Here is an 18,944-nt window from a genome sequence, read left to right as displayed (position 1 = left end):
TTACTTAACTTGGATTACTCTCAACAATTATGAATAAATTTCATCATCATTTATACTAACGCGTAATCTTTGGTCAGTAATAGCTCTTCTACTCAGTTATTAATATTACTGTTTATTGCTCTATTTTATCTCATTTTTTACTGAACAATGTGAGATCAATTGTTTTACCTAATAGCCGATGTCTCACTATAAACACAACAACATTAAGTTACAACAAAGATAATTATCTAGTCGTACTTGTGCTTAGAGATTTTCTTTGTTATACTTTGATGATTATTCAACTTTTTTTATTATATTATATTCTCCAATACAAAATGTCATGAATAGGTAGCACAATATAGTACATAACACAAGTACAAATAGAAAACAAAAGAATGAAGTATATATCATACTAGAAAAGCTTGCTAGCAAATTCGTCTGTAGCAATCCCTTCCATACAACCAGAAGCAGATTTTGAAGCAACTTGTCTTAGCTCCGAAATATTGAAGAGTAATTCAATATTCAGAAGTTGTGATGTGGGCTGATCTTCTGATGGTTACTCAGAAGATGTCGTTGACCAGAAGATGTTATCTTTTGGGTCCCATTAGCTTAGCTGTTTAGTAGTAAGGGTACTTTAGTATTTTGTAGTACTGTTTGTACCTTAGACTTGTTCTCTAAGTTTACTGTTTTAGGGCTTATGTGGCAAGATTCTTTTTTTATAAATAACCTTGTAGTAGCTATCATTTATTAACAACGCAAGTAGAATACAACATTTTTATTCTCTCATCTCTTTTGCGCCGTTATTCTATTATTCTCTTTGTCACCATCTTTATTCATTGTGCACCAACAATTGGTATCTAGAGCTCCGGTTCCAAACACAGGGAAACACGAGTGAACGTGAGTTTGTGTGACTGTGTGATTGATTTTGTTTCTGGGAAACAAAGTTGTGTTGAATCACATTTTTCTTGATTGTTTGTGGGTTGGGAAACACTGTGTGAGTGTGAGTGAAATCTGTTTTTGTCTGCACAAGTTTAAAGATGAGTGGAAGCAACTTGAATACCAAACTTCCAGTTCTTGATGGTAAAAACTGGAATAGATGGATGATTCAAATGCGTGTATTATTTGGTGCTCAAGATGTTCTAGATCTTGTCACTGGAGGATATATTCCGGTTGCAGCGGATGCAACGGAAGAACAAAGAGAAGCGCAGAGAGAGACGAAGAAGAGAGACCAAAAGGCGTTGTTCTTCATCCATCAGTGTGTGGATGTGAATGTGTTTGAGAAGATTGTTGATTCTATGACGTCAAAGGAGGCGTGGGATATACTGGTCAGGTGTTACGGTGGTGACGTATCAGTGAAGAAGGTGAAGCTTCAATCCCTGAGAAAGCAATATGAAAATCTCAATATGAAGAACAATGAGAAAGTCTCTGAGTATATCTCTAGAGTGATTGTGATCACTAATGAGATGAAGGCTTGTGGAGAAACTCTTTCTGAACAAGTAATCATAGAGAAGATATTGAGGTCACTTACTCCTCAATTTGATTACATTGTTGTAGCGATTGAACATTCTAAAGATCTGGACACCATGAGAATAGAAGAGCTACAAAGTAGTCTAGAGGCGCAAGAGTTGCGTTTGACTGAAAGAACTTCTGAGAGGGAAGTTGAGCAGGCTCTGAAGGCTTCTTTTGTCAAGAAGGACCAGAAGCTGAAAAAACATGGTAGGTCGCAGAAGTCAGAAGTCTTCTATTCTGATGAGGAGAAACATCAGAAGGGAAAGGAGAAGTATGACAAGAGAATGGTTCAGTGTTACTGTTGTAATAGGTTTGGCCACTTTGCTAAAGATTGTTGGTCAAACAAAGAAGAAGCAAAAATAGCCAGAGGAGATTCTGATGATGAACCTGTGCTATTAATGGCTTATGAATCTGATGTGGAACATGTGAGTTTGTCATTTTCTGATGCTGAAGGGGAAGAAGATAACTCTGAATATTCTGAAGGAGTATTTTTATATGATTCAGAATCAGAAGATGACTTTGAAGATGCTGAAGAAGAGTCAGAATTTGAGGTTTCTGAAGATGAGTCAGAGTTAGAAGATGACTCTGAAGCTGAAGACAAGTCAGAATCCGAAGGTGATTCTGAGTCTGAAGGAGAATCAGAAGATGAGTCAGAATCTGAAGAAGATTCTGCTTCTGATGATGAGTCAGAACTTGAAAGTTCTGAAGAAGAGTTAGAGTCAGAAGATGAAGAATCTTCTGGAGACTCTGAAGATGAGTCAAATGGTGAATCTGATTCTAATCCAGATTTTGATGATGATCAAGAATCTGGTGGTGGTGATGCTTCTGGAAGGGAAAACTCTAAAGACATAGGTTCTGGAGGACAAGCTTCTAAAGATGATCATGTTTCTGGTGTTAATCATGACGTTGAAGGTGGAACTTCTGAAGGCGGAGCTTCTGAAGGTAGTCCAGCTTCTGACGGTGGTCATGATTCTGAAAGAAAAGATTATGAAGTTGGAACTTCTGAAGGCAGAGCTTCTGAAGGCGATCCAACTTCTAAAGGTGGAACTTCTGGTGGTAATCAAACTTCTGAAGAAAATCCAGAAGGAGATATGGTTCTAGAATCAGAAGGAGATCCTGAACTATTGGGTATTGAAGAAGCACTCGAGAAGAAAGGCTGGCTGAATGCCATAAAAGAAGAACTTGAGGCTTTAGAAGGAAACAAGATTTGGAAGTTAACTAAGCTTCCAAAGGAGAAGAAAACCATCAGCGTCAGATGGGTTTTCAAGGAGAAATCTGCATTTCTAAATGGAGTATCAGAAGTTGCACATTGTAGTGTAACACGGTGAACTGACTTTTATATCGATCGAAATGTCGCGGTAAGCAAGAGTCGCCACCGGCTTTTATTTTATCCAAACAATATTCGGAAAGGCAAAAAGAAACAGAAAAAAAACCTTTTAAGAAATCTAAGTTCGGGGGGTAATTTATGCAAAGGGAAGGTGTAAGGCACCCTTTGCATCCATGGTTTTCCATGGGCTCTTAAGTGCTTTGCTTGCTCGTTTGTTTAGAAAATGTAGATGAAAGAGATAGGGACTTTAGCTTATGAATAAGCGTTGCCCTTTTGAAAAATTATGAGAAAGAATATAATAAAAAGGTTTGAGCATTGCAAGGCAATTAGGGGCAATTACCTTAAACTCAGATGATAGGTCTCTTTTTAGCCTTTCAGAATGAAAGGGTCTATCCTTGCCATAAGAGGGCAGGAAGCCTTTCGTTTGGAGGTTGAAGGGTCATCGAAGCATCCTTTGCCATAAGACTATCCCATGCCATAGAAGGGCAGGTAGTCTAAGGCAAGGATCAGAATAAGCCATTTTTCGTTAGGCAACCAGAAGATACCTCAGCCTTTCTTCGCAGGCAACTTCCGAGGGTCGAGGTCATTTTTGTGTATCGAAGGCAGCATCATTTAGGGTCGTATGACCTTTTAATTATCGAGGCAACAGGCTGAGGTATCCTCGTATTCGAGGGACTTGGCTTATTCTGCAAAAAAAACACGAAGGCAACAGGCAACAGGCAACAAGGCAACAGAGAGGTTACCCCAAAAGGGTGCGTGTGTGCAACAATCACGTGATTATGTTCAGATATTTATCTTTTAATTAGTTATTCTAATTCAGTTTAAGGCTTGCACTCCCTAAGATTACTAACCACGCAATAATATAAAGCAATAAAGGGGAAGGGGACAATGAAACCAGCGGATCCCCAATGGGGTTTGACACAAGTAATAATAATAAAAGGCATAAAATAAAATGTGGCTTAGGGTTACCAATGACGTAGCTTTGGCAATTGATAAACCTGAAAAGGAGGAAGAACAAGAAGGCAAAGTACAGTGAGTGCATTATCGGTTCGAAGGCAAAATAACTAAACCTAAAATAAAGGATAAATATCGTAAGGCTAAATAAATAACTAAAGAAGAATAGATACTTAGCTTTGCATTTGATCTGATATGGTTGATAGGGCACCTTTTAAGGTTAACCCTGAAAAGAAACAAGGCAGAGAAAAAGATGAAGGCGAAACAAACCCTTATATAAAATAAACCAAACAGAAAGTTAAATTAAATTAAGTAAAATACTTAACTTTGGTTTTTTGAATCAGGCGCGTAGTTGGAATTAATCATATTGCTAACCCTGAAAAGGCACAGAAGAAGAAGATTTTTAGTGTAGGGTATGGTCTTCGTAAACCCTGATTAGGGTACGAATTCAATAAGAAAATACGAACGATTTAATTAATTATTGGTCTTGCGACCTAATTAATTTAATCGGGATAGGAAAATAAAATCGAGTGTAAAAATACTTTTTATGAATTTTTTGGAGTTAAAATAACCCAAATATGAATTTTTAAATATATATAGGTAATTAAATATAAATTAAATAAAAGGAAATAAGTAAATATATAATTTAGAATTTTAAATAAAATAAATATAATTTATAAATGAATAGATATAATGTAATAATAAATATTAGAAAAATAATAAGTATGTATGGATTTAATAAATAAAATAAATAAATTATTACTTATATAAAAAAGTTTTTTTAGAAAATAGTATATATAATAATTTATCATAATTAGGCAAAGAAAATAATTAAAACAAATATATATATGTTAAAAATAATAATATAAAGCTATGTAATTAAAAAGAAAAAAAAAAAATTGGGAAACTTAGCTTATGATCCAGTGCGGCTGGCGTGTGAAGTCCATGGTGGACTTGCGTTCTTGTACGCGTTGGATAGGCTGGAACGTTGATCTTGTGGCCAGGAAAGCGAAGGACCATGATACCATGTGTTTCATGATGCACCAGATCCCTTCGTTTACCAGCAGAGCGCGCGCCAAACGAATTTTGAACCGACCAATCATATGATGACACGCAGTCATCTTCAACCTCCAATTTCTGAAATACGCTTTTTTACAGCGCTTATGGAACATGCGATATAAAAACTTTGCTTTTAACACCTGCGAAAAATAACGAATAGGTCCTACACATAATAGAAATATGGCGCACCCATACCAACATGATCGTCTAATCTTTGCGAATTCAACCATGGTCATCTCGTGACTTAATTTCTCTTGGCATGGAAAACCCTAATTTGAATCCGAAACCCTAATAATGGTGATATGTTCATGACACCATTACAATGCACCAAACTTTCCAGAAACGATAATTATATGATAACAAACACATATATATGAATAAAAATCATTGAGGATGCATGAGAAAGCCAGATCGAAGGAATTTAGAAAAGTGCAAACCGTGATTGATAGGAGGTAATTCTGAACGTTGCCGCCTTAGAGAATGAATGGAGAACCTTCAATGATGTCCCAGGAACGTGCTTGAATCAATAGCAAACCTCAAATCGGCCTTAAACTCAAAATTGAATCTTGAATTTGTTGACACTTTTTGAACTCGGGTTTGAGGGTTTTTGGCTGCAGAACTTCGTAAACCTTGCATCTGTGGGTGTTCATGTACTTATAGAGGATGATTAGGTCAACTAAAAACGAATCCAATCTTCTCCAATCTTTAATTTGCTCTTTTTGAGAAATTTTATTTGCAAATATTTCCAAATATGTCCAAAATTAAATCTTTTCTCCACCAATTTGCTTTTGCACGAAAATTGAATGAATATTGGAATATTTTGGTGATTAATGATGATTGAAAAATAGACACAAATCATATCTTTTATATTTTATATTTTTCTATAATTAATTCATGATTTTAAATGATTAAAATCACAAAATAATTAATAAAAAATAATATAAACTATAAGGATATAATTTTTGGGCGTGCATGGGCTTTTAATGAAGATTGGGTGAAGAAATCATAGGCCCATTTGGAGAATTTTGGATTTTGAACCTTTTCTTTTCATATCTTTTTCTCAAAAATAGTCCAACTTTGACAAGGTGTATCTCCCTCAATTTTTGAGGTATGGAGGTGTTCTAGGACTTTTTAGAAACCTTAGAGAGTCCTCTAACCAATGTCTTTGGTCTCATATCAAAATTATTTTCCATGCTCATTTTATGTCCTTTTAAAAAAAGTGTCTTTTTGTTGACTTTTGAAAAGGACCTATAATGTATGAAGCCATATCTCTTAAACCATTGACCTATGAGCTCTGATTCTTGGACCATTGGATAGAGGAATGAATTTCCTTTAAAATGAGCTTTGGTGGGAATTTTTCTGATGAAGTATGAATATTTGGTGAATTTTCAAAGTTTGGTTGACTTTTTCAGTTCATGCCCAAAATAGTAACTCTTGACTTTTGACTTCTCTGATCTTTCCTTGCATCATCATGATCAACCCTTGATCAAATGATGATTTTAGGGTTATGAGAATGTTGTTGACCAAATATCTTGAGTTTTGACTGTATAATGACTGTTTTGCCCTTGGGAGTCGACTGTTGACCTAATCAGGATTTGAGGGACTAAATTTGCTCTGTTTGACTTGAAACTTTATATGGAGATACTTTGGGATGTTAGTGACCCTATGGAACCACCTTGAGCCATTGATTCAATGATTTTCCTCTGAATTATTCAAACCCTAGTTTAGAACTTCTGTGTGGGAGACTGTGTTTCGGAGCTTTGTCTTTTGATTTGGTTTTGTGTATGAAAAATAGCATGGGCAAATTTTGGGGTATGACAGCTGCCCCTGTTCAATTATCTTAAACCTGAAGATGTAGAGTGGTTTGCGCGCCAGTCGGTATCTGAAGGTGGAAGATGATTGAACATAAGAATACCAAGAAATTTGCCCTATTTGAAGTAGGGACTTTTGTCGGAGATGGGCTTGTGGATGCCATCTGGTAGTTGAATTTTGAGAAGATGTTGTTTGCGCGTTGACCGTGTCATTACCGTTCGTGATGATAGAATTAGACATCTGAAATTTGATCGTGTCAGTACCGTTCGTAGTATCTGAATTAGATCTTCTGTCGTGTCAGTACCGTTCGTAGTAGCTGAATTAGACTGAAAAGGGTCAGTGATCGTGTCATTACCGTTCGTGATGATAGAATTAGACATCTGAAATTTGATCGTGTCAGTACCGTTCGTAGTATCTGAATTAGATCTTCTGTCGTGTCAGTACCGTTCGTAGTAGCTGAATTAGACTGAGAAGGTCAGTGACCGTGTCTACACCGTTCGTGATGATAGAATTAGATCTCTGAGAGTTGACCGTGTCAGTACCGTTCGTAGTATCTGAATTAGATCTTCTGTCGTGTCAGTACCGTTCGTAGTAGCTGAATTAGACTGAGAAGGTCAGTGACCGTGTCTACACCGTTCGTGATGATAGAATTAGATCTCTGAGAGTTGACCGTGTCAGTACCGTTCGTAGTAACCGAATTAGATCTTTTGTCGTGTCAGTACTGTTCGTAGTAGCTGAATTAGACTGGGAAGGTCAGTGATCGTGTCTACACCGTTCGTGATGATAGAATTAGATCTCTGAGAGTGGACCGTGTCAGTACCGTTCGTAGTAACTGAATTAGATCTTTGAAAATGACCGTGTCATTACCGTTCGTGGTAAATGAATTAGATCTTCGAGCGTTGACCGTGTCAGTACCATTCGTAGTAGCTGAATTAGATCTTTGAAAATGACCGTGTCATTACCGTTCGTGGTAAATGAATTAGATCTTCGAGCGTTGACCGTGTCAGTACCATTCGTAGTAGCTGAATTAGATCTTGGAAAGTTGGAGATTTCGTTCGTTTGTCGGTACCTGTATCCTGCAATAGGTATAGTTAGTCTTTATGCAATGTCATGATGCATGTATTATGTAATGAGTCTCTCAAAATAAATGAGAAACTTTGTATGTTATGTATGAGTTCATTATGAGGTAATGTATGCAGTGTATGAACATGTTTATGACATATGATATGTGAATATGATTTATGTTGTCTTTGATTAAGAAAGTAGATCTTTATGTCCTTGTAATTGTACTGTCTGATCTTGTCTTGAAGACGCTCAGCTGGGAATTTATGATTTCTGCTTGGAGATGATCAGTGACTTGATGTTCCCTGATTGGTGATAAAGATATTGATAAATCATGTTGGAGGAGAGCGACAGTGTTGAAGATGTAAACTCTGTTGGGCAGCCATGTCTCTATCGGGAGCGTTTGAAGATATCTTCTTAATGATTACTCTGTGGGGATATGATCTTGTGAACCCGGCTTTGTGGGGAGACATGGGTGAAAGTTGCCCCCAGTATTATAGTAACTACTACTTGATTTAGGACACGTCACTTAAAATGTCAAACTGGACTTGTATAGATTTTCCCCCAGTTAGCAGGAACTTTGGAAAGATTCGCCTTGCGAGGCCTTTATAAGATGTGCACTTTAGGAGACATGCCCCTAGTAATCATATGCCCAATATGATGTCCTATGTTGGTTGAGAAGTAGCTTCAGATTTTCTTGGATGCGTGCCCCTGATTATTTTGGCATCTTTGAGAGGTTCTCGGAATCTTGACTTGATTGCCCCAGATTGTTTGGACAAATAGTTTGAAACCCACTTGAGGTGTATGCCTTTGATTGTTTGGCTTTTGAGAGATTCTTATAATCTTGACTGGATTGCCCCAGATTGATTGGGCAAAGCGTGCCATGCCCCTTGTATACGTAGGAGACCTTGCTTCTCGGAGTGATCTTGTCTGTCGGGATAACTTTCAGTCGTTAGTTGTACCCTGTGCAAGTTCTTTCTGATGCTAACATTTGAAATTATGTAGCAGAATATGTTTAATAATGAATTCATGAGATGCAATGCATACGTCTGTCTTGAATTTTTGAAAAACATTAAAACAAGAGATGTAAAGGCGCGATTTTTGTAAAAACATGATATTTGTAACAACGTGATGTTTGTAAAAACGAGATGTTTGTAAAAACGAAATATCAACTCAGCATTTGTGGTAAACCTTAGGGAGTCGGGATACCTTTGTTATGACAGTATGCTTTCGAACTAACCATGCTTCAGTTAGGACTTTCAAGGGTTGTAACGTGGCTTGGTTCACGGTTTAAGAAACAAAGGATAATGGCTCAAAAATTATTTATACCCATCCCCTTCTTCATGATGTTCTTCAGTCCTAAGCTCAGTTAATTCAACTTATGCATTCAGGTTCCAAGAGACTTTTGGATTTGCACCTTTGATAATGATGATGGTTCACAAGCAGAGAGAACTTTTGAGATGGCAATCACTTCTTCCTTTTGGTAGTCATAGCTTTGAGTTTGTTCAAGAATTTATTGACTTCTTTTTTCATCTTTTTGATATCCCTAACTTTTGCCTGAACTGTCTCTTTCTGAGATTACAGTCGGTTGGGATGCCCTGATTTTTTGCCTAAGTCTTCTTTTTGACTTAGCGGGCTTTTCATTGTATATATGTTTTTTCATTTTTTTCTTTTTGAAAGCTATTGACTGCCTTGTTTGATGATTGATGAACCGTCATTGTCTTTTGATTGGTGTCTCCAACACTTCTTTGATGTGTGTGGTTGAACGTTTATGATTGAAACCTTTGTTGAAAGGTGTACTGAATGATTCTCTTAAAATAGAATGCACAGCCAAATTAACTGAGAACTACCCTGCCCCAGGTTATGATAAAGGGTTTTAGTTCAAAAAAGAAACTTCTACTTCTTAGGCTCAAGGGGTTGACGAGGGATTATCCTCCTTATATCTCCACTGTTTAGGAATTGAAACAATGCCTGTACATCATCAGCATAGTCCGCTCAAAAGCATACTGTATGAGGTTGCGGTATCATTTTCGTCATCCTCCCTCAAAAAGTATACAACTTTAGCAGGAGTTGAGTATCACAAAAACATATGCAGAATAAAGACATAATTTAAAACGAGTGATAACGAAATAATTTATTCAAGACAAATATATGCAATGCACTGATGATGATTATTAAAACAAATAATGTCTATCATAATTTGAATGTTTAAACAAACAGAATAGAAATTGCAAATGAAAGTAAATCTAATGATCTAAAGTTCATCCACTATGACATTAATCATTCTTGTCGTGATTGTGCCTGGGAGCAGGGATCACTATAGGAGTCTGGGGATGAGGGAATTCAATTTCACCAGCATCGATCATGTCTTGAATCTTGTTCTTCAATGGCCAACAATCATTTGTATCATGTCCAGGGCTATTAGAGTGATACGCACACCTTGCATTAGGATTATAACGAGAAGAGGAAGTACTAGGATTCCTCGGAGGGTCCTTCAAAGTGATTAGCCCTTTCTTCAGCAATTGTTGCAACGCTTCGGCCAGAGTCATATTGATCTTTGCGAATTGGCGCTTGGGTGTATCTGACTTGTGTCCTTGTTGTGGAACTGGTGTAAAGGTCAGGATTGTCCCCACAGATTGGTTGGGTTCATCGCGACTTTTCTGATTGTACTCCGTATTGGCCATATGAGGTTTCTTAGGTGAATTGAAGTCAATGATCTTGCAATCAATGAGGTCTTGGATCATGTGCTTCAATGGTCCACAATCCTCTGTATCATGACCAGGACTGTTTGAATGATAAGCACATCTTGCATGGTACTTGTACCCAGGAGCGGGATTAGTAGGAAGTGAATATGGAGGCAATAGAGTTATCAAGTTCTGATTGAGCAGTTGTTGCAGAGCTTGGGACAGCGGCATATGTAATGGAGTAAATGACCGCTTAGGCTTGGATCTCTGATTATCTTGACCACCTTGATGCTTATATTGATTCTTCTCCTTCTCGATCAGAAGTGCCTTCAATTCTTCTTGCCCCTTGGCCAAGTGAAAGATTACTTTTTGGAACTGGTTATTCTGAGCCTGAAGATTTTTGACAGATTGTTCGAGATCCATCTTTCTTACTGAAATAAACAGCGGAAAGATGAGGCATTTGTTTTTATGAAACCTGTGATGCGATGTTTTATGAATGATATGATTATGCATATGCAATGTTTTCAAGGACTTTAAAATTTAAATTTACTTTAAACAAGGAAGAAAGAACAAGCTTTGTTAATAATAATAATAATAATTAAATTGTTCTTTAGTTATGGTTCTTTGCCACTTTGGCTTACAAAAATAAATATGTAAACAACTAGGAATAATAATAACAATACTAGAATTTCTTCAAGCTTCCCATGGACGCTTCCTCTTTGATCCAATGAAGTTGTTGACGTTCTGTTCTGCTTGAAGTAGCCTTGTGAGTTCTAACACTTGTTTCTCTTTGGCGCGGAATTGAGTCTCAAAAGTATCCCTTTCTTCTTTCAATTGGACCCATGACTTTTGTAGTTCTTCTATATCAGTGGGCATGTCTGGATGGAGAACAACCAAAGGAACCTTTTCTTCACATTCAGGTTCAACAATCACAGGTCTAACATAAGGATATGGCATGACAAAGCGTTGAGTGCGAGTGCGTACCCATCTAAGATAAGGTTCCGAGGGAAGGGAGTTCTTTTGCCCCCAACTTTTGCTATCCACCCTGTACACCTTGTTCCAAGCGCGTATGAACTCTTGGCGTTGATTACGAACATCTTCTTCATAATTGAAAACAACCCCTTCAATGAGCAAGTGATGAGGACCATCCCTTCGAGCATAACCAAATTGTCGTAAAGCTAATGAAGGATTGTAGGTGATTCCTCCTCTAATGCCAAGGAGAGGCACATTAGGGAATTTCCCACAATGATCGATGATAGTGACGTACTCTTGAGACATAACATGCCAACGAATATCTGAGTGAGAAAGCGACATGATTCTTCGAGACCATTGCATCTTTTGATCGTTTCTGACTACTGAGCGTGGAAGGTGCGAAATAAACCACCTAGCCAGCAAGGGTGTGCAACACATAAGAGTCCCTCGCTTCTTCATGACACGAGAGTGAAGGGAATGTAGAATATCTCCAAGTAACGTAGGCACGGGGTTGTGAGTCAGAAAAATCTTGATTGCGTGCACATCAATGAATTGATCAGGATTAGGAAACAAAACCAAACTATATATTAATAAAGCCAAAACATCTTCAAAAGCATGGTAGCTCATGGCCTTCAGAAATTGTCGAGCTTTTCCAAATAAGAATTTGGCTGAGAGACCTTCTACTCCATTCTTGGTGTCCCAGTTAGAGGCGATGTCGGATCTCTTTAGGTGAAGTGCAGCAGCAATAGTCTCGAGTTTCGGAGTGCTTTCCAATCCAGTAAAGGGCATATGCTTAGATATAGGTACACCAAGTAAGTTTGAAAACTCCTCCAAAGTAGGTACCAACTGATAATCCGGAAAAGTGAAGCAATGATGTTCGGGATCAAAGAATTGGCACAAGACTCTCATCATATCTTCTTCAAATTGAGAGGTGACTAGTCGAAGAAGATAACCATGTCTTTCAGCAAACTTAGAGTCTCCAGGGACTTCCAAGGCGAGCTCCTTAAGCTCGGAAGGTATCCCTACAAAGTTGAGTCGTACATAATCTCTGGTAGAAAAAGCCATGTCCTACAAAACAGTGTAAATATAAATTTCTCGGTCCTTGAAATTTGTTAGTGGTTATGATATGTCATGATGTTATGATGTTATGATGTTATGATGCCAAGTAGATAACAAACACAAACAAGTCACACAATTGCCTTAAGGGTAGGCTTGCATGAAGTTCATAGGTATATACCCTTCTTCCTTTCGTTTAGTTGGTTCATCCTGTCCTACAAAGTAACCAGGTTCTATGGTGCTCATATCCCTGATCTTTCTCGTGGGCATTGTCTCAACATAGCGCACAATCGGCCAGCCAAAAGCATCCCTTGAGTCCAATCTCAATGAGTGTAGCATCGAGTATCAACCAGCTTCAGTCAGGAATCCAAAGCCAGCCATCTCGCTACTTCCTATAGGCCAAAGTCAAGTTCAACTAAGGTTCTAAGGGCGAATTAGTGCTTATGACACCACGCGGTAGCCAAACGTCTCCTCGATCAGATTCAAGGGCCATCAGGACAAACCAAAGCGTCGCACTAACGGTGGCCACCAGTTCAACCATAACGATACATGTCGTACAGCCTCCCTGGTCTAATGCCACATACCTAAGGTACACTAGATCCGGGTGTAGGACCTTTCACACAGCAGAATTCCCAAAACAGCCTTGAAAATTAAAACAAGCAAAACAAACAATAGAAAACAATTAAAGTGAATCCTAAACTTTTAAGGTAACCCCTCTTTTATCGAATTTTTATCCCCAGCAGAGTCGCCAGTTCTGTAACACGGTGAACTGACTTTTATATCGATCGAAATGTCGCGGTAAGCAAGAGTCGCCACCGGCTTTTATTTTATCCAAACAATATTCGGAAAGGCAAAAAGAAACAGAAAAAAAACCTTTTAAGAAATCTAAGTTCGGGGGGTAATTTATGCAAAGGGAAGGTGTAAGGCACCCTTTGCATCCATGGTTTTCCATGGGCTCTTAAGTGCTTTGCTTGCTCGTTTGTTTAGAAAATGTAGATGAAAGAGATAGGGACTTTAGCTTGTGAATAAGCGTTGCCCTTTTGAAAAATTATGAGAAAGAATATAATAAAAAGGTTTGAGCATTGCAAGGCAATTAGGGGCAATTACCTTAAACTCAGATGATAGGTCTCTTTTTAGCCTTTCAGAATGAAAGGGTCTATCCTTGCCATAAGAGGGCAGGAAGCCTTTCGTTTGGAGGTTGAAGGGTCATCGAAGCATCCTTTGCCATAAGACTATCCCATGCCATAGAAGGGCAGGTAGTCTAAGGCAAGGATCAGAATAAGCCATTTTTCGTTAGGCAACCAGAAGATACCTCAGCCTTTCTTCGCAGGCAACTTCCGAGGGTCGAGGTCATTTTTGTGTATCGAAGGCAGCATCATTTAGGGTCGTATGACCTTTTAATTATCGAGGCAACAGGCTGAGGTATCCTCGTATTCGAGGGACTTGGCTTATTCTGCAAAAAAAACACGAAGGCAACAGGCAACAGGCAACAAGGCAACAGAGAGGTTACCCCAAAAGGGTGCGTGTGTGCAACAATCACGTGATTATGTTCAGATATTTATCTTTTAATTAGTTATTCTAATTCAGTTTAAGGCTTGCACTCCCTAAGATTACTAACCACGCAATAATATAAAGCAATAAAGGGGAAGGGGACAATGAAACCAGCGGATCCCCAATGGGGTTTGACACAAGTAATAATAATAAAAGGCATAAAATAAAATGTGGCTTAGGGTTACCAATGACGTAGCTTTGGCAATTGATAAACCTGAAAAGGAGGAAGAACAAGAAGGCAAAGTACAGTGAGTGCATTATCGGTTCGAAGGCAAAATAACTAAACCTAAAATAAAGGATAAATATCGTAAGGCTAAATAAATAACTAAAGAAGAATAGATACTTAGCTTTGCATTTGATCTGATATGGTTGATAGGGCACCTTTTAAGGTTAACCCTGAAAAGAAACAAGGCAGAGAAAAAGATGAAGGCGAAACAAACCCTTATATAAAATAAACCAAACAGAAAGTTAAATTAAATTAAGTAAAATACTTAACTTTGGTTTTTTGAATCAGGCGCGTAGTTGGAATTAATCATATTGCTAACCCTGAAAAGGCACAGAAGAAGAAGATTTTTAGTGTAGGGTATGGTCTTCGTAAACCCTGATTAGGGTACGAATTCAATAAGAAAATACGAACGATTTAATTAATTATTGGTCTTGCGACCTAATTAATTTAATCGGGATAGGAAAATAAAATCGAGTGTAAAAATACTTTTTATGAATTTTTTGGAGTTAAAATAACCCAAATATGAATTTTTAAATATATATAGGTAATTAAATATAAATTAAATAAAAGGAAATAAGTAAATATATAATTTAGAATTTTAAATAAAATAAATATAATTTATAAATGAATAGATATAATGTAATAATAAATATTAGAAAAATAATAAGTATGTATGGATTTAATAAATAAAATAAATAAATTATTACTTATATAAAAAAGTTTTTTTAGAAAATAGTATATATAATAATTTATCATAATTAGGCAAAGAAAATAATTAAAACAAATATATATATGTTAAAAATAATAATATAAAGCTATGTAATTAAAAAGAAAAAAAAAATTGGGAAACTTAGCTTATGATCCAGTGCGGCTGGCGTGTGAAGTCCATGGTGGACTTGCGTTCTTGTACGCGTTGGATAGGCTGGAACGTTGATCTTGTGGCCAGGAAAGCGAAGGACCATGATACCATGTGTTTCATGATGCACCAGATCCCTTCGTTTACCAGCAGAGCGCGCGCCAAACGAATTTTGAACCGACCAATCATATGATGACACGCAGTCATCTTCAACCTCCAATTTCTGAAATACGCTTTTTTACAGCGCTTATGGAACATGCGATATAAAAACTTTGCTTTTAACACCTGCGAAAAATAACGAATAGGTCCTACACATAATAGAAATATGGCGCACCCATACCAACATGATCGTCTAATCTTTGCGAATTCAACCATGGTCATCTCGTGACTTAATTTCTCTTGGCATGGAAAACCCTAATTTGAATCCGAAACCCTAATAATGGTGATATGTTCATGACACCATTACAATGCACCAAACTTTCCAGAAACGATAATTATATGATAACAAACACATATATATGAATAAAAATCATTGAGGATGCATGAGAAAGCCAGATCGAAGGAATTTAGAAAAGTGCAAACCGTGATTGATATGAGGTAATTCTGAACGTTGCCGCCTTAGAGAATGAATGGAGAACCTTCAATGATGTCCCAGGAACGTGCTTGAATCAATAGCAAACCTCAAATCGGCCTTAAACTCAAAATTGAATCTTGAATTTGTTGACACTTTTTGAACTCGGGTTTGAGGGTTTTTGGCTGCAGAACTTCGTAAACCTTGCATCTGTGGGTGTTCATGTACTTATAGAGGATGATTAGGTCAACTAAAAACGAATCCAATCTTCTCCAATCTTTAATTTGCTCTTTTTGAGAAATTTTATTTGCAAATATTTCCAAATATGTCCAAAATTAAATCTTTTCTCCACCAATTTGCTTTTGCACGAAAATTGAATGAATATTGGAATATTTTGGTGATTAATGATGATTGAAAAATAGACACAAATCATATCTTTTATATTTTATATTTTTCTATAATTAATTCATGATTTTAAATGATTAAAATCACAAAATAATTAATAAAAAATAATATAAACTATAAGGATATAATTTTTGGGCGTGCATGGGCTTTTAATGAAGATTGGGTGAAGAAATCATAGGCCCATTTGGAGAATTTTGGATTTTGAACCTTTTCTTTTCATATCTTTTTCTCAAAAATAGTCCAACTTTGACAAGGTGTATCTCCCTCAATTTTTGAGGTATGGAGGTGTTCTAGGACTTTTTAGAAACCTTAGAGAGTCCTCTAACCAATGTCTTTGGTCTCATATCAAAATTATTTTCCATGCTCATTTTATGTCCTTTTAAAAAAAGTGTCTTTTTGTTGACTTTTGAAAAGGACCTATAATGTATGAAGCCATATCTCTTAAACCATTGACCTATGAGCTCTGATTCTTGGACCATTGGATAGAGGAATGAATTTCCTTTAAAATGAGCTTTGGTGGGAATTTTTCTGATGAAGTATGAATATTTGGTGAATTTTCAAAGTTTGGTTGACTTTTTCAGTTCATGCCCAAAATAGTAACTCTTGACTTTTGACTTCTCTGATCTTTCCTTGCATCATCATGATCAACCCTTGATCAAATGATGATTTTAGGGTTATGAGAATGTTGTTGACCAAATATCTTGAGTTTTGACTGTATAATGACTGTTTTGCCCTTGGGAGTCGACTGTTGACCTAATCAGGATTTGAGGGACTAAATTTGCTCTGTTTGACTTGAAACTTTATATGGAGATACTTTGGGATGTTAGTGACCCTATGGAACCACCTTGAGCCATTGATTCAATGATTTTCCTCTGAATTATTCAAACCCTAGTTTAGAACTTCTGTGTGGGAGACTGTGTTTCGGAGCTTTGTCTTTTGATTTGGTTTTGTGTATGAAAAATAGCATGGGCAAATTTTGGGGTATGACATGTAGCAACCAGAAGAAACTTGCAGATGTTCTGATGAAGGATGTCAAGACTGAACACCTTATCCGTTTGAGGGATGGAGTTGGTGTTGTAGATTTTGGCTAGCTGAATATGAATTAAGGGATGGTATTGAAGAGTAATTCAATATTCAGAAGTTGTGATGTGGGCTGATCTTCTGATGGTTACTCAGAAGATGTCGTTGACCAGAAGATGTTATCTTTTGGGTCCCATTAGCTTAGCTGTTTAGTAGTAAGGGTACTTTAGTATTTTGTAGTACTGTTTGTACCTTAGACTTGTTCACTAAGTTTACTGTTTTAGGGCTTATGTGGCAAGATTCTTTTTTTATAAATAGCCTTGTAGTAGCTATCATTTATTAACAACGCAAGTAGAATACAACATTTTTATTCTCTCATCTCTTTTGCGCCGTTATTCTATTATTCTCTTTGTCACCATCTTTATTCATTGTGCACCAACACGAAACACTTCTTCCCAACATCATTGCTATCTTCATTTCAAATACCTCACCATTTTCTCTTTTCTCCAAATCATTCTCTTCAAGTGTGCTTTCAACACTCTCTTCCAACATCCTGAAAAATCCACCACAGCTTCTGTACATTTCAAACACCATACCAACTTGTCCACCATGCTCTAAACCATTTATTGCACAAGCCATTGACCCTGCCATCAAAGGAACCATGGCTGAAAACAACCCATCACCATTTCCTACAAATGCAGAACCTATAGCTGCAATTCCAGTGAGTAATGGACCTGCTATTGCCAAACTCTTGTTAACCTTCAATAATATATTTCCAAGTCTCTCATAATTCCCTATGTCTCTTCTCTTCATAACTTCAATAACTTCCCTCAGTTCAGTTTCTAGTTCTTCACTCCATCCATTACTACTATTACTAGTCCTCTTGGTCATTTTTCTTGCTGCTGCATTTTCCTCTCTTCTTTTCTCAGGCCACCAAACAGCAGCTTCATATTTTGAAGGAAACTTTTCAAGCATAGCTCCTCCTAACAAAGGAAGTGGATAAGCTTTGTCAAGTGCCAACAGTTTCTCCATTGAAAACTCCACATCTTCCTCGGTAATAAGACTACCAACACTGATTTTGGTTTGGATTTGAGTCAAAAGCTGTTTAAACAATCTTGTAGCATTTCTTTGTTCCTCGGCAAGTTGTGAAGGCTGAATCTTGTTCATGACAAGTAGCATGCAAGTTGCCGCAGAAAACAGAAGAGTGGATGATAGTTTAAGAGCCAAAAGGTGTGCACCAACCGCACCACTTGCAGCTGCAACACCGGTTAATGTTGTAGCAGCGAGTGTAATCATGTTGATATTGTTTAGAAGTAGGTCATTCCAATTCTGACGCTGTTCGCCTACGTTTCTGTGCATTTCGTATCTGTCGGATACAGCTTCTAAGATAGCATAGAGTTGCATGGTGGTGGTGTTAGAGATTGCAGAACTGGACAAATCAATTTTTTCATGTAATAATAAAGGAATTGAGTCTGTGAATGTACTTAACCCTTCCATCTGCTTTGATCCAGTGAGTATATTAGTCTTAGGATGTGCAGAATTGAGTCTTGGGACACGGATTAAGGAATTTACATTTACTCTCTTTGAAGAAAGTAAGGAGAATGAAGGTGAAAATATTGTTGAGGTGCGCATGGAAGCCATGAAAATATAAGAAGGAATTTACGTGTATGTGCAGAATTGGGTTTTGATTAGTGTTTAGTATATAGTGAGGAATGGTTTATGACATTAGGGTTGGGTAAAGTTACCCATCTTTTATAGTATTCAATACAATAATTGGCTTAGATATTTGTTACATTTGACATGTCATTGAAAAGTTAATTAAATTTCTGATTATGTATTCAATAATTACAATTTAATCTATTGTTAATTTGCATTTTCAATAAAGAAATATGCACAATCCC

The 18,944-nt window shown here is 37.1% G+C and overlaps 1 protein-coding gene across 1 annotated transcript; it reads right to left on the bottom strand.

Annotated features, from left to right (window-relative positions):
* Positions 1–391: 391 nt before the first annotated feature.
* On the bottom strand, positions 392–18,684 carry LOC131599873 (probable F-box protein At4g22030). The gene is made up of 3 exons (XM_058872121.1): positions 17,486–18,684; positions 13,858–13,861; positions 392–472 (listed from the first exon to the last, which is right to left on the bottom strand). The coding sequence occupies exons 1-3, from the start codon at positions 18,682–18,684 to the stop codon at positions 392–394; spliced, it is 1,284 nt and encodes a 427-aa protein (XP_058728104.1).
* Positions 18,685–18,944: the final 260 nt, after the last annotated feature.

Source organism: Vicia villosa, linkage group LG1 (genome assembly GCF_029867415.1).
Source record: "Vicia villosa cultivar HV-30 ecotype Madison, WI linkage group LG1, Vvil1.0, whole genome shotgun sequence".
NCBI lineage: Eukaryota > Viridiplantae > Streptophyta > Magnoliopsida > Fabales > Fabaceae > Vicia > Vicia villosa.
Note: the sequence above shows the minus strand (reverse complement) of the source record. Positions and strands in the feature narration are given on the sequence as shown.

What these genes read in the sequence shown, in the direction of transcription:
- LOC131599873 (XM_058872121.1), bottom strand. Translation starts at nt 18,684, where the DNA reads ATGGCTTCCATGCGCACCTCAACAATATTTTCACCTTCATTCTCCTTA.